Below are 14201 nucleotides of genomic sequence, written 5' to 3'. Positions count from 1 at the left end.
GGAAAACAAATGTGCAGCGACTTTAAGCAACTAATCTGCATTGTTCTTTCTTCACAGACGAACCCCATGATGTTTTCTTCTCTCTCTAGACAAAACAAATACCTCTTGAAATTAACGGAGTGATATGGTTTAAAAATACAGTTAGAATACAATCTAGAATGAGAACATATATCAAGTAACAGCAGCAGCGACGACGACAAAAAAAATCTCCAAAATGGGAAATAAAATAAAGGACAGAATCGATGATTTTTAAAGTAAGTAATGATAATCAATAAAATAAAACATTTTGGCAAATAACAAACAATCTGATCATATAAATCTCTCCGCGATGGCTTGACACTGGGAAACACTCGCAAAATAAACTTTGTAAACAGCAAAAAAAAAAATATAACAAAAATAAGTCATTTTGCATAACTAGACCCACGAGTAACGTCAACTCACGGACATTAATTATTGACATTCATATCCCTTCCTCCGGACTACACACACACACACACTCGATTTAGTTTCTGTTTTTAAAGCCAGGAGTGGTTAGTCACATCGCTATGTTACAGGCAATTTAGTTTTTTCTCTCATCGACCTTGTTTTTTTTTGTTCTGCGTTTGTTCCTCGTGAAATTAAAAAGGCCATGGTAAGTATTTACAATATTAACAAGTTTGTTATGTCTGGTGGTGAAAGTAGGAAGGACTTCTTCCTGTTCATGATCTCAAAGCAAAAATGGCGGGTGGTTGATTGAAGCGTGCCGTATCGACGGTGTTCTCGCTTGTTTTCCTTCCTCCTCTTCCTCGTCTTCCTCCGGGTGAGTGCAGGTGGTAAAAGTGGTGATTTTTTTGTTTTTTATAATTTTTTTGTTTTTTTACATTTCCTCTCAACATTTCCTTGTTTCTTCTCTCCCACCTCTTTCGCTCAGACGGTCTGTCAGTGTGTTACAGTTCATGTGTTTACTGGACGTACGAGAGGATAAAGTGGGAGGGGTTTGGGGAAATGTGGGAGGTCTTGAGCGAACAACAAGGAAATGCTCCTCAGGTCGGCATCCTCAGCAGGAGGCGCCTGTTCTTTCGGTCGGAGGTGCAGCTCAGTTCCTACCGCCGTCCTCTGCGCTCCGCTCGTGCTGCAGGTTGTAGTAACAGTTTTGACAAACTCGCACCGGCGACGAGATCTTCAGCCTTTTGATCTCCGACTGGAATCGACTGCACCTGAAAGATGAGGAGAGACGAGGCGACATTCCTTCTTTTTTAAACAGTCGGGAGGAAATTCAGGTAATGATGAGGAAAAGAAAAAAGATCCTGGAAGTCATTTAAAAGAGAAACCTTCTCAAAATTACTTAATATCAGAAAATAATGAGGGACTCTCTCAAAATAATGACTTAGTACCTAAAAATAAGGATACTTTCTTAATATACTACCTAAATATAATGAGTTAGTGCCCCAAAATAACGAGACATTTCCACAAAATATTGAATTAGTATCTGAAAGAAATGAAAACGTTCCTTAAACTAATAAATAATGAGATATAGAAAGAAAAGAAAGACTTAAAACAAGTATAAAACATATAATCTCTCATCAGATCTTCTTTCCAAAGCCAGTTTGTCTTCTCATACACCGCCATCAATGTGAACAGAACTTAGAGTATGAAATTGCAATGTCATTATGGATTAAGCCATCATCACTATATGAATAAAACAATCTCTCTTAAATTGCTTATTTTGTCTGAAGACATAAATCCATTCTGCACATTAGAAGAAGAAATGTCAGCCGACGGTTATTTAATGCTGAATATACCATAACCTTACGTTCATTATGACCTGCGGCTGCACGTCTCCGGAAGTAAAAGTTACAGTGAAAGGAGTAAGAAGGTAACTCACTTCTGGCAGAAGAGCTGCCCGCAGTTCCTGCAGTGGTGGCGCCGCTCGGTGAGGGAGAAGCGCACCGAGCAGCCGGAGCAGCTGTCGCCCACCTCGTCCTTCACCCAGTGGTCGGCCGCCGAGCGGCCCGGCTGGTCGCTCACCGACCAGCTGAAGACGCGGCCGCGACCGTCGCCCACCAGGATCTTACTGTGGTCCCTGAGGAGAAGAACAACAACAACTCAGTGGGGGCGCCGTTTCCCGAGATGTTTGTGGTCCGTTTATTTAACGGCGCGTGTAGAAGAAGCCATCGGACAAGATCGGACAAATCCACCGCGACGCGACAGCTCTCTTACTTGGAGATGGCGAGCGACGTGATCTCGGCCGGCTGAGCGTTGTCCTTGCGATCGAACGCCGTGTGCATGGTGAGTTTGCTCCGGAAGACCAGCTGGCGCTCCCATCTGTAGCCTGTGAACACACGGGAAACGAACGGGACGGGACATCCTGGGGTGAGCTTTTACTTTTAGACAGTAACTGAGGGGTGAGAACCTTCGTCTAGTGGCTTTAGAGCGAAAAACAAGACAACAAACAATAACTGATCAGGGGACACCCACCGGTCCTGAGCTGGTTGTAGGTCCGAGCGTCCATGGTGGAGGGCTGTGGCACCGAGCCCTGGCCTGGATGAGCTGGGTGGGGGTGCGAGTGAGAGTGAGGGTGAGGGTGGGGGTGAGAGTTAGGGTGGGGGTGCGGGTGGGGGCCCTTAGTTTGGCCCTCGGAGTAGTTGACGAACACGAAGCCTTCCTTCTCGTCGATGCTGAGGTTGTCCGACCAGCGGCGGGAGTCGTCGGAGCTGCTGTCCATCGACCATGACGCTCCGGCTCGAGCTGAGGGACCTGGACAGGATTTTAGAAGGCAGGAAGGGGAACGTTAGCCGGGGAGGAGCTTCATGCTTTAGAAAGGGAAGTCAGTAAAAAAATATACAACTAAAAACAATCGCACCGGGAGACTTTTCCAGTTCTGTTCCATTTGTGCAAGACGCATTCAAATGAACAGGAAGTGATGGAATAATAGCGTACGGCTCTTTTAAAAAGGGAACTTTAAATGTCAAAAACAGAAACGGTAAAAGCGACGACAATGCATCAGTGTTTTTGAGTCGTTTTCTGCGTATAAACTTTGTCACATGACTTCGTCGCGTGACTTTCTTCAGACTGCTGCCACTGCTTCGGTTTATTTTCTGTGAGAGCTGCACGCTCGACTCAACCACCGACTGTTTCCATGGTGACAGGAGCAGTACCTCTGGGTCGGTGGACGGCGCTGCCCGGCTGGCTGCCTCCGCCCGTCGAGGGGTTGCACGGCGCTTTGGGCTCCTGGCTCAGACTGGGCTCGTCTCCGTCCGACTCGCTGCTGTCCTCATCGCCGTTGTGGCTCTCGCCGCCCTCTGTGACGCCGACAATAACTTACTTTACATTTTCTAGACTCAGTTTATTGTGCAAATACTGAAATACATATTTAAATAAACCCTCAGTTCAACCATCACGTGACACAGAAGCTTCCATTCACTCACCGATCTTCTCCTCGCAGCAGTCGGGCACATCAGGCTCTGCTGGCTCTGGAGCAGGGGTTTCTGGGACTTGGAGGAACTCCATTCTCCAAAACTAGAAGAAATATTGAAGGGCAGGTTTAATTACACATGACTTGGTTCAACTAACGGGAGCTTTCACAGTGAAGTTGATACTTTTGTGTCCGTTTTCTATTTCGTCTGGACGAATTAGAGTGGATACAATAAAATAAAATAAAATAAAACATGAGCTGAGGGGCTAAAGTTTTTTCCCTTCTCCTCCCGTTAGTCTTGAAAGACGTCATAAATATCGCTATTAAGTTCAGCTCCTCCATGACGGATGGACACAGAGTTTCTCTTCCACTTGGCAGGAACAAGAATAACAGAAGACCGATACACACGCATCGGCACAAACATGGACCAAAGCCCCGACAAATTAAAAACCCAACGCATTTAAATAAATGTTATTTGATGTTCTGTCAGATGTAGGAGAAGGCGCGGTTACCCTGACGACGCCGTCCGAGTGTCCGGTGACGATGACGTTCTGCGTGTCCCACTCGTTCATCTCCGACACGCAGCAGCACTGGATCTGCTGGCTGCGCCCCGTGAAGGTGTTGGCGCTGGCGATGGGGCTGCCGTTGATGCTCCACACGTGAATGTAGGTGCCGGCACAGGACACGATGTCCCCCTGGTTACACACACACACACACAATACGTGACTCCTCAGCTCGTCTTTATTGACCCGGAGGGTGAAAGTACAAACGGGGAGAAAGCGGAGCTCACCGTCAGCTCGTTGATGCACAGAGCAGAGACGGGCGCCCGGTGTCCTCGGAGCTGCGTGACGAAGGAAAGCTTGTTGAGGTCCCAGATGATGCAGGTTCGATCCCGCGAGCCGCTGACGACGATGTGGTACGCTGACGACGCCGTCAGACACGTTACGGCGTCCGTGTGGCCCAGTAATGCCTACGAGGACACAGCCGGGATAAAGACATGAGCCCGGACTCAACTGTGTTCAACGCCAGCTTGTTTGTTTGTTTGTTTGTTTGTTTGTCGCTTACCTGTTTGAGCGTGAGTGACCTGGCCCTCTCCTTGGAGGTCCCCGTCTCCCACACACAGATGGCGGTGCTGGTGCCGCCGGTGATGACCAGCTTTAGGTTTGGACAGATGGCACAGAGGATCTGACCCCACTCTGACAGACACTCGTACACCACCAACGCCTGGTAGCAGACCGGATGGTGGAGGGAGAGAGATGAAGATTTAGAGCGTTAACGCTTTTAATACTAGACTATACTACTATTCTCTGTAAGGCTTCTGGAAGTCCTGAGAAAATCTACAAATGGAGTGAGAGTACAGCATTAAATAAACCAGAGTAAATAATAAACTAGAGAAGTCTGAGTGAATGTTAAAGGTGTCATGGAAAGCTTCAGATGTGCATATCCACATTTCTCCGGATGGTTTTGTTTAATTGAAAGTTAAAATGACAGACTTAATGAACAAAAAACACATTTATTGCAATTATATATATTCAACCCATTCAGCATCTGGATTTGAAGACAATCTATACTTCTAATACAGAATAAAACCTCAATCCTTGGAGTGAAAGTAACCAAACCTTCTGCAATGGCTGCTGCTGTAAAAACTGAAGGGCCAGTGAGGAAAGTGCATCTGTATCTAAGCACCAGCAGGTGGAAACATCGTCGTTAATCAAACCTACAGGAGTCCATGTTCTAATCCCCTGATTCTCTTCTAACGAATAGCATGAAGACTAAAGGAGCGAGTGCGAGAAGTTGTAATCTATACCAACTGCTACCTTGTCAGATTCATAGTTGGCCAGGCGGCAGCTGAGGTCGGCGTAGCCCCAGGCGAAGGTCTTGCTCCAGGTGGGGGGAACCATGACTTTGTTTTGCTCCACCGCTAGAATGCCCTTGTCGGTGCACATGATCTGTCCCACCGGGTCCTTCAGCTCTGGACACACAAAGAAACATGTGAGTGCCGAGTCGAAAAGGGATCCTGCACCTTTGGGAGTTGGTGCCGCACGGCGTAATGTACAGGTAATGGATCTAACATGGAAGACAAAGAGAGTGTGTGTGTGTGTGTGTGTGTGTGTGTACCTTTAACTGGTGCGAGAGAAGGTCTGAGATTGTCCAGGTGATGGAAGAAGATCTTGTCGCTGTTGGAGCTCGGAGGAACGCTCGCTACGTCACCGTTGGCTTTACCGCGGACCCGTTTAGGAGGGTGGGGCTTCTTAAACAGCTGAGACACACACACACACACACACACACACACACACACACACACACACACACACACACACACACACACACACACAGTCAGCCAAGAGAAGAACAGGACTTGGACATCGACATAACCGGATGCTGAAACAGTTTGGTTGCGGTAGGAACGTTTTTATCCAGTAAGGTAAAAAATGGATCCTCACACTGGACTAAAGCTCCAGAACCTTAATGTTTGGAGACAACCGGCTCTTCATCGGTCAAAACGTCACGAAGAAGCATTTCGGTTTACGAAGTAGATGCAGACCGTGGATGGCGGTCGGCACGCCTTGAGTTTGGAGAACCAGCACGAAAGCAATAAGTCGCTGTGGACGTATTTTATAAACCTAAAATACGCTATGTTAAAATGTTCATACATATGTTCTGCAAGATAAATGTATGTTTTTGTCAAAAGGAGTCTTGTGGCTTTGAAAAGAGCACAGATAACGGCTTCAGAGGGCTCTCTGAAGAAGAGGTAGAGCGGCCCAAATATTGTTAATGTAGCGAACACTTGAACTGATGTATATTATTTTGAGGGGTCTAAAATGAGGAGGAGTATATTTAAGATATCAGCATTGGCGTCAGCAACAGTCAGCATCTGACCTGTTTGGGGATTTGTCCGAAGTTGTTGATGAAGCCGATGGTGGCCGTCTCCTTGAGTGGGTCGTTGATGTTGTAGATGTCCACCTGGCCCTCGTAGAACAGGTGGTGGAAGACGTTGACCGCCTCCACGGCCGGCGGACCCTGCTGCTTGTACCCGAAGATCAGGTCGATCCATTCGTGGAGGTGGGCCGATACGTAGTCGCACTCCAACGCCTGCAGGGGGCAGGGTGGGCCAGACAGAGGTTAATGTGCACTCATGGAAAATGAGACATAAAATGTCACGAGTGGGTTCATTTCCTACATCTCTGTGGACTCTGATGAACTCCCGCGGGTCGCCCTTGGCCCACGGCGGCAGGAGGACGTCACCCAGCTTGGTGCCGTTCTGCTTGGCACCTGTAGACCCGACGACAGAGGGGCAGACCCAACATTAATATGGAACATTAATATAGTAATATATGTACACTTTCACGAGCCGCTCCCCGATACTCACCCAGGTCGAAGTTGTTGGCGTTGAGAAAGAACTCGGGCAGATAGAAGAACTCGGGGATGAGCTCCTTGACGTCGGCCATGTTGTGTTTGGAGGCGGAGAGCCAGGCTTCACGCACACTGTGGAACATCCGGTCAGCCAGGTCAAAGTGACCTCCCTAGTAGTCACAAAATGTCAAAATGCTGTTATTGTGTGTTTAGAGTATGGTTAGAGTGCATGGAGAAATTGAAATCCACCCGAATACCTTTCGTCCTACATCGAACACGGGGTAGTGGCGCACTCTTGTGGACAAGAAAATTATAACAACGCCCCTGTTTCATAGAGGATTTTAGTTTAAAGACTATTTAAAATCAGACTTAGAAAATGAATCGCAAACATTTTATTTCTCACTTGTCTCATGTCTAAAATGCCCAGACCAGTTGCGGGGTAAAATGTAGACGACAAGCAGAACATTCAGGGAGGCTAGGAGAGTTCAGATCAAACCTGAAGTCTGAGGAAGATCTGCGTGAAGGGCTCCATCCGGACCAGGTACGAGGCCACGATCATGGCGGAGGAGTAGTGGGTGCCGTAGTGATACGCGGGGGTTTCACCTGGCGAGACAGGAAACAACACATTCAACACGACGATGTCATGAGCGTGCAGTTCAGATGGTACATTCGGTTCTGGCTGTTTTTCTGTTGCCATTTTGTGTGCAAACACTTTGAGGGCGACTGGCATTAAAATAAGAACTAGCCGACCAGCTGGATCTTAACTCTGTGTCTATTTAACTTGACGTCACACAAATAAAAGACTCTAGATCTCACCGGTGGGGTCCTCCCAGTCCTTGTACCTCTTCTTGTACTGCGTCAGCCTGTCGTCGGTCTGAGCGCCCATCGGCTTGGCGAGGTTACGGAACGTCTTGGGGTTGCTCAGGTCCAGCTCCTGGTTGACGAGGTCACAAAAATAACAGGATTAATTTGTATTTTATTGCGGCCAACGCTGTGAAGCGTCGGTCCCAAAACCTGCAATCACCTCCGAGTCGAAGTCGGCCAGGATCCAGGGGAAGACGGGGTACTGCATCAGGTCGTTGTAGGACCGCCCGGCCAGCGTGTTCAGGTGCATCAGGTACTGGAAGTTGCTGATCTCTCCTCTCTGGAACACAGGTGGAACTCACATCAGCGACAATTCGATACTTTGAGCTGTTTAACCAAAGAGCAATGAGTCCGGCTTCTCACCTCCCATCTCTGAGTCACTGACTTTTCCCCGACCAGCGTGCTGAGGAGTCCAGATCTGACGGCAGGACGAAGAGGAGGCTTAGTTAGAACAGCTCAGTACTTTCAGCTTGTGGGCAGTGAAGAGCGTCAATTAGTCACAAAGCAATTTCCGCATGCGACATACGTTGGATGATGCGGTGCAAGAATGAGTCTTTTTATAGGCCATTTATTTGACTGATTACTGCAGAAGCCCATATCCATTATTTAGGGAGATATAATTAACACAAAGATTAAGAACAAGTTTCTGAATATGAATTTGCAGATTCCATGAATCTTCTCACGACCTTCTGCAATGGTCAAACATTTCCCAAATAAAACACAAGATGAGGCGTTACCCTTGTTCCACGCTGGTGTTGGGCCTCTGGCCTGAAACCGACTCCGAGCTGTCAGCCAGTGAAGGCACCACCGCCAAGAACCTGCAAGGAATTAATAAGCGTTGTTTTAATACAAATGTAAAACATTTTTTTGTTTTTATCTGACTTTCTTTTTGTTTCCAGGGACAATTTTATTGATTTTTTAAATTGTATTTTTGCCCGACATTTGTTGGCAGTATATGACGGAAACAAAAGCTCAGGACAGATGTTTTATTATTTTGTATTTTGATTACAACTTTGAAAGAGACCTCCACCCATCCGGCCACCGAACCCTCCCCACTTGTCCTCTTTAGTGCAGAACTTCACATGAACGAGCATCACCATCTGGCTTTTTTTTATGCTGCATATAAACCAGTGTCACATGATTAATATGACAAAACTGGTCCCTTATTGGAGTGATGTGTTGAAGTACTGTGAATGATGCTTAATTAGAGGTCTATATCTATCTATCTATCTATATCTATATCTATATCTATATCTTCTCTTTAGGGCAGTACCCAATGTCAATTTGTTACTTATCTTTTTCTTTTTTTTTTTACACATCTGAAGCTTCTATTGAGACGTTCGAATGAAGGTTTGAATGTCCGTCTTCAATGTAAAATAAATAACTCCTTAAACAATCCCAAATTAATTAAGTATTTTTCTATAAAATTGAATTTCTTTCATGAATGAAAACCTTTGTTTTTGAAAGGCTAAATGCCAACAAATATGGATTATAGCAGAATACTTTAGGATACAAATATGTAGTGAATTTTTTTACTGATTCCATTTATCTCTTTTCAATACATTTTGACTTCATTAGATTGCTAAAACGGCGCGGCAGCAGCACCAGTCAAAGCTCTGTGTTTCTGTCTTTGTTCGGTACCTTTGGTAGACTTTATTGCGGACTCCTTTCTGGAAAGCCAACAAGTAGTTCCTCCCGTCTGCTGAGAAGACTTCCACTGCCATGGGCTGAACGGTGAAGACACACAGGACATTTAAAAAGACAAGAACACGGTGGTGAGTCATTCACTGGAAATGCAAGAGGAGGGCTTGTTGAAAAACACCAAAATCACCATGAAAGCTACTCAATATGAATGTCTCACTCACAGATTTGTATTGTGTGTATTGGCTCTGCTGTGTGTGTGTGTGTGTGTGTGTGTGAGAGATGTGTGAGATGTGTGTGTGAGATGTGTGAGTGAGTGTGTGAGATGTGTGTGTGTGAGATGTGTGTGTGAGTGTGAGTGTGAGTGTGTGAGCGTGAGTGTGAGTGTGTGTGTGTGTGTGTGTGAGAGATGTGTGCATGCTGACCTGCAGCAGGTAGCGTCTCTTGTGCACTTCCTTGATGTCCTCGTAGGCGAAGATGCTGCAGGTTCTCTTCAGTTGGCTCTGTCCTTGTCTCGCTCCTCTGGGGATGATGGCCTCGTGCAAACTGGACACAGACGACAGATGGAGACCAATTCATCAGCTGACTACTCATTTTTACCCAGAAAGCATTGTATCAACTGAAAGGGGTTTATTTCCTCACACCACGAACAACTTCATATTCAATATAATCAAATGTTATGGCCCAGAGTAATTAATCAGTATTTATACTAAAATATAAAAAGATATACAAAAGCAAAATAAACTAAATTGCTATAGGGCAATTATTTTTAGTTTATTTATACAATGTATAATTTAATACAAAACATATCCAGAATAGTGTAAAATCCCTCCCTACGTAACCTAATTTCCTCTTTCTTTTTTTTTTACAAATAAATATTTTTTATTTGGAAGCCATAAAATAGTTAACACATTTTTTGTCTTAACAATTAATTGATTATAAAAATTGCTGTCATTACTGTTATTATGAATTGAGTTATAAAATCATTATATCTCCATTTCAGCCCCTCAAAGGCACCAGGGCTTAACGCCTGAGAGGAAACTCAATGACATCAAAGCTGCAGCTGTTTTCACGTTGTGTCTCAAAGGAAGTTTCCTAAAAAAAGATAAATATGTCATATCTCCGCTGAGCTTCCTAACGCATGCTCTCTCGGCAGCATGACATCATTCCAGCAGCATCAAATCCCCGCTGCAGCGTCCAGAGGAATGATGTCATTTCTTATTCAGGGAGGAAAAGCTGCGACAGCTTTTTAGGATTAAACGAGCCGCGGCGGTGTAAATAGTCCCGATTCTCCCACAGGATGCCGAAGCCGTGGACCTACTTGGGGGGCAGCGTGTCGATGTCCCTGATCTCCCTGGAGACGGTCATGGTGTAGCCGTCGATGACGTAGAAGTGCTCCTTGCCGAACAGCAGCAGACCCTCGCCGGTGTCCAGACCCTGAACCCTGGCACAGCGGTACATGTGCTGGATCTGGAACGGTGAATGGAGCAGACGAGAGAGCAATCGTGACTCAAAGTGAAGGGAAAGCCGTTTGTTTAACAAATAGTCACTGGCTTAAAGACCTCCAGGGAAAAATCTGTTCAGGAACGAGTGGGACGCTGCTCTTTACTGGTACTCCCCAACTGCTGGTGAAATGCAGCAAAGTACCTCATCCTACAACCACACGATCCCCTCAAGTGAAAAGTCAGAATTATGTGTGAGATTCAGACAAATGTCTCCTTTTAAAAAGATTTAAATCGGTTTGAATTTTCTCATGGTATTTTTCCCCTTCGGGGCTGATCTACGCAACTGAAAAGTGTCTTCTGCTTAAACACACAAGAAAACTATTAGCAGTTTGTCAATTTAGTGACGCCTTCGTGAGCCTTTGTGTCGTTCCCTCAAGCTAACTGAGAAACTGCTCCAGCTGCAGGAGGTTTGAGTCATTTGTACACAGTAATCTGAATATTATTATATTTTCTCCCAGCTTTTGAAAAAAGATTAAATAAATCACAACACAAAGACAGAGCGATGACATTAAAATGATTGATACAAAACGAGAACTTGCACTGTTCAATGACAACGATTAGTTCCACAAAATTCACCAAGAAAACATGAAATAATGGCAAGTGCAGTAAATAAGGTGACACAACAAATCTATTTATCCACAGAGCAACTCAATCTTAAACATATTAAATAATGACAGAAAGAAAATGACTGTATCTGACGCTGGACACAGGAAACATGGTGGTGTAATTAATAGTGCCAACTTCGCTGACCTTCTCGCCCTCCTCCAGTAGGCGCAGCAGAGACGTGTTGTCGGTCCTCTGCTCCTCCTCGGGGCCTCCCGACTCCAGCAGCTGGTCCTGAAGCTGATCCTGACTCTCCTCGTCTGCCCCGTCCGCCGTGGACCGAGACCTCTTCAGAGGAGCCTTCACCAGGCCTGGAGAGCACAGCGCGTCAGAGAGGGTTCACCAGGCGAAGCAACGCAGTGCAAATACATTTTTTTTTTAGGTGCTTTTTTTAACCCTAGAACACTATGGTCGGGTGATTTTCATCTGAGCGATTGTGGTTACGTTATTTTCATTGTGTTGCTTTTGTCTGAGTTGCGTGGGTCTTTGTGTAGCTTCACGCTGCTCACTGACGTTATTGAAGGTGGGCGTGTCTTATTGAAAGTGGGCGTGTCTCTCTGCTCCAATCCCTGGTTTTTCAACAGGCACATGTTCGAGTGATTTTCACCCGACGTTAGTGATTGAGGGTGAAAACATTTCGGATGTATATTACTATTGAAGGGAGACTTTTCCTTCACAGGACAAGACTCACATGTCCCAGAAACAGGTGGACCAAAGGACAACTTCATAGCTCCATTATTAACATTCCGAATCATGGTTTATTGGCGATTCCCTAATTTTTCACCCGATTTTGAGCCTTTTTTCAGGGTCCCCCCGTGACATCCGTTTTTCGTTTTATGCAAAGTTCTATAGGGTAAAATAAAAGAAGAGTACTTCAATGTGCCTTGTATTGTTGTATTTTAATATAGTTTGATGAGAAGTATATTTCATCAGGTACCTTATATCAGGTGAAATATACCCAACGTTAGTGATGGTGTTACTATTTGTACCGTTAGTGTTCTAGGGTGAAGGAACAAGAACGCGTTCCCCGGCCTGGTGGCGGTACCTTTGACCCTCGCGATGGTGTCCTCTCCGTGCTCGGGCTCGTGCTGGGTGGTCTCTCCCTCGGTGTTGTGCTCCACAGAGTGCTGGTACATGCCGGGGTTTCCAGACAGCAGACGCACGTAGTACTCCTTACTGTCGTAGCTGATGGCTCGCCGGTAACGGAGAGGTTTCTGGAGATGGGGGAGAAGTATTATCCATTACTACGAGGAAAAACGCCTTTGGCTTGGAGTTATAATATTCGGTGTTTACACACCGAGGACGTGACAAATGGTCTTTAACTGTAACTCGGGGACATTATTTTGACTTAAGAGCAGAAGGATTTGGGATGATGTGCGCTCACTTACATGCACGGTTAGTTTTATCACAAAGAGGCTCATTCTCATAGATCAACAGACACATCTTTGATATCCAAACCAGCCTCATCCGTAACACCAATAAATTCATTTCGCCGGGATGCCTTCAGTTTCTCGGTAGTATTTATAATACTGGATGAAATACATCGTTGAAGTCTGGGTCAGCTGAGCACATGCACATGTACATGAAACTAAACGCGTTCAAAACGGCACAGGGAGATTTCCTGTTCCTTAAATGTGGCAAAAGCAACCAGATAAACTACAGGCACCTTTTCCAGCCGCCATCACACGTAACACAGGGTGAGAGCACCGCAACAGCAGCTCCTTCATTAATACCATTCTCATTCTTACGGCGCGTTTGTGTTACTATCATGCGGTCACACCGGGCTTCAAAAGGGAGCTCAATTATTTGGATCCTGTGGGCTTCAGGAAGGTACCTGGGCTCGGTCAAGGCCCCAGACCAGGGCCGCGGGTAAGAGGGGCACCAGAGGGGGAGGAGAGGGCTGGAGGACGTTAAAAAAGAAAAGAAGAGCGTTTTAAATGTCTCTTCTAGATGTCACCATCACTTATTTGTAAAGTCTGTGCGGTAGAGATTAACACTGCAAAAGGCCAGCGGCGGCACCATCTGGTACCATGACTTTCAATGTCAATATTCCCGTGTATAATTCTCTTTTTTTGTGTAGAACGTTGACACTTTGAGCCGAGCAGGGAAACTATAACCGCTGAGCTGAAATACAAGTGACCGTATTCAGCCGCAAGGCATGAGTGTGTGACTCTGTCATGTTTGAATTATGCGTTATGATTAAGCCTCGAGGACTTTGGAGTTAATTATACTCGGCCAATTTATGAGCCAGAAATCTTTACCCTCGGAGGGTTCTGCAGAGTCTCGTGGACTCTCGTTGTGTCCACTTCTTCTGGGCAGGTTTTCATTATGTGATCAATCCAGGGTCACTAGGACATTAATAATAATAATACACTTTATTTGTAAAGCGCTTTAAAAGGGCACTCAAGGTACTTTACATGGTAATGACAAACAATAGAGGCAGCAATAAAACAAGAAAGATTAGCATTATGATTAAGTCTGCCTGATTATTTTACATTCTAAGCTTCTATTGAGGTTAAAGTTGAGGTTCTCATTGTCTACGATGTCATCACCCCAAAACAATATAGTTGGATTTTTTATTTAATTATTTTTATTAAATAAACTATATTTCATGAAATTAACTCGTTAGTGTGCGCAGCATGTTTTTTTGACTGCAGCAAAAAATAAATTGAAAGGCTAAACGCCAACAAACAAGGATTTAAGATTTAAAAAAAAAGTAGAATATTGTATCTTTTTTTCTCCAACACATGACTTTTGGGCTTTGCAACATTCTGACGTTATTATGAATGTTTGGATCACTCAAGTCTGGAACAATCCTACGCAGAAACCCTTGCAATCTA

The 14201-nt window shown here is 45.2% G+C and overlaps 1 protein-coding gene across 1 annotated transcript in view; it reads right to left on the bottom strand.

The window, feature by feature from the left end:
• Window positions 1-478: 478 nt before the first annotated feature.
• The window catches only part of wdfy3 (WD repeat and FYVE domain containing 3), a gene marked incomplete at its 5' end in the record, with an annotated part of 68302 nt that continues 54579 nt past the window's right edge, over window positions 479-14201 (bottom strand). The window contains 24 exons of the mRNA XM_079222964.1: window positions 479-1196; window positions 1865-2062; window positions 2200-2311; window positions 2458-2736; window positions 3138-3281; window positions 3408-3498; window positions 3907-4089; window positions 4185-4364; window positions 4460-4618; window positions 5212-5366; window positions 5513-5654; window positions 6275-6487; window positions 6576-6667; window positions 6765-6918; window positions 7245-7351; window positions 7565-7682; window positions 7773-7892; window positions 7976-8030; window positions 8350-8430; window positions 9254-9339; window positions 9679-9799; window positions 10575-10723; window positions 11509-11672; window positions 12407-12575. Coding sequence (XP_079079090.1) covers window positions 1076-1196; window positions 1865-2062; window positions 2200-2311; window positions 2458-2736; window positions 3138-3281; window positions 3408-3498; window positions 3907-4089; window positions 4185-4364; window positions 4460-4618; window positions 5212-5366; window positions 5513-5654; window positions 6275-6487; window positions 6576-6667; window positions 6765-6918; window positions 7245-7351; window positions 7565-7682; window positions 7773-7892; window positions 7976-8030; window positions 8350-8430; window positions 9254-9339; window positions 9679-9799; window positions 10575-10723; window positions 11509-11672; window positions 12407-12575 — 3393 coding nt within the window. The 3' untranslated portion in view covers window positions 479-1075. The remainder of the gene's footprint in view (window positions 1197-1864; window positions 2063-2199; window positions 2312-2457; window positions 2737-3137; window positions 3282-3407; window positions 3499-3906; window positions 4090-4184; window positions 4365-4459; window positions 4619-5211; window positions 5367-5512; window positions 5655-6274; window positions 6488-6575; window positions 6668-6764; window positions 6919-7244; window positions 7352-7564; window positions 7683-7772; window positions 7893-7975; window positions 8031-8349; window positions 8431-9253; window positions 9340-9678; window positions 9800-10574; window positions 10724-11508; window positions 11673-12406; window positions 12576-14201) is intronic.

This window comes from Taurulus bubalis, assembly GCF_910589615.1.
Source record: "Taurulus bubalis genome assembly, chromosome: 8".
In the NCBI taxonomy this organism is placed as follows: Eukaryota; Metazoa; Chordata; class Actinopteri; order Perciformes; family Cottidae; genus Taurulus; species Taurulus bubalis.
This window is presented reverse-complemented; position numbering and strand designations above follow the sequence as displayed.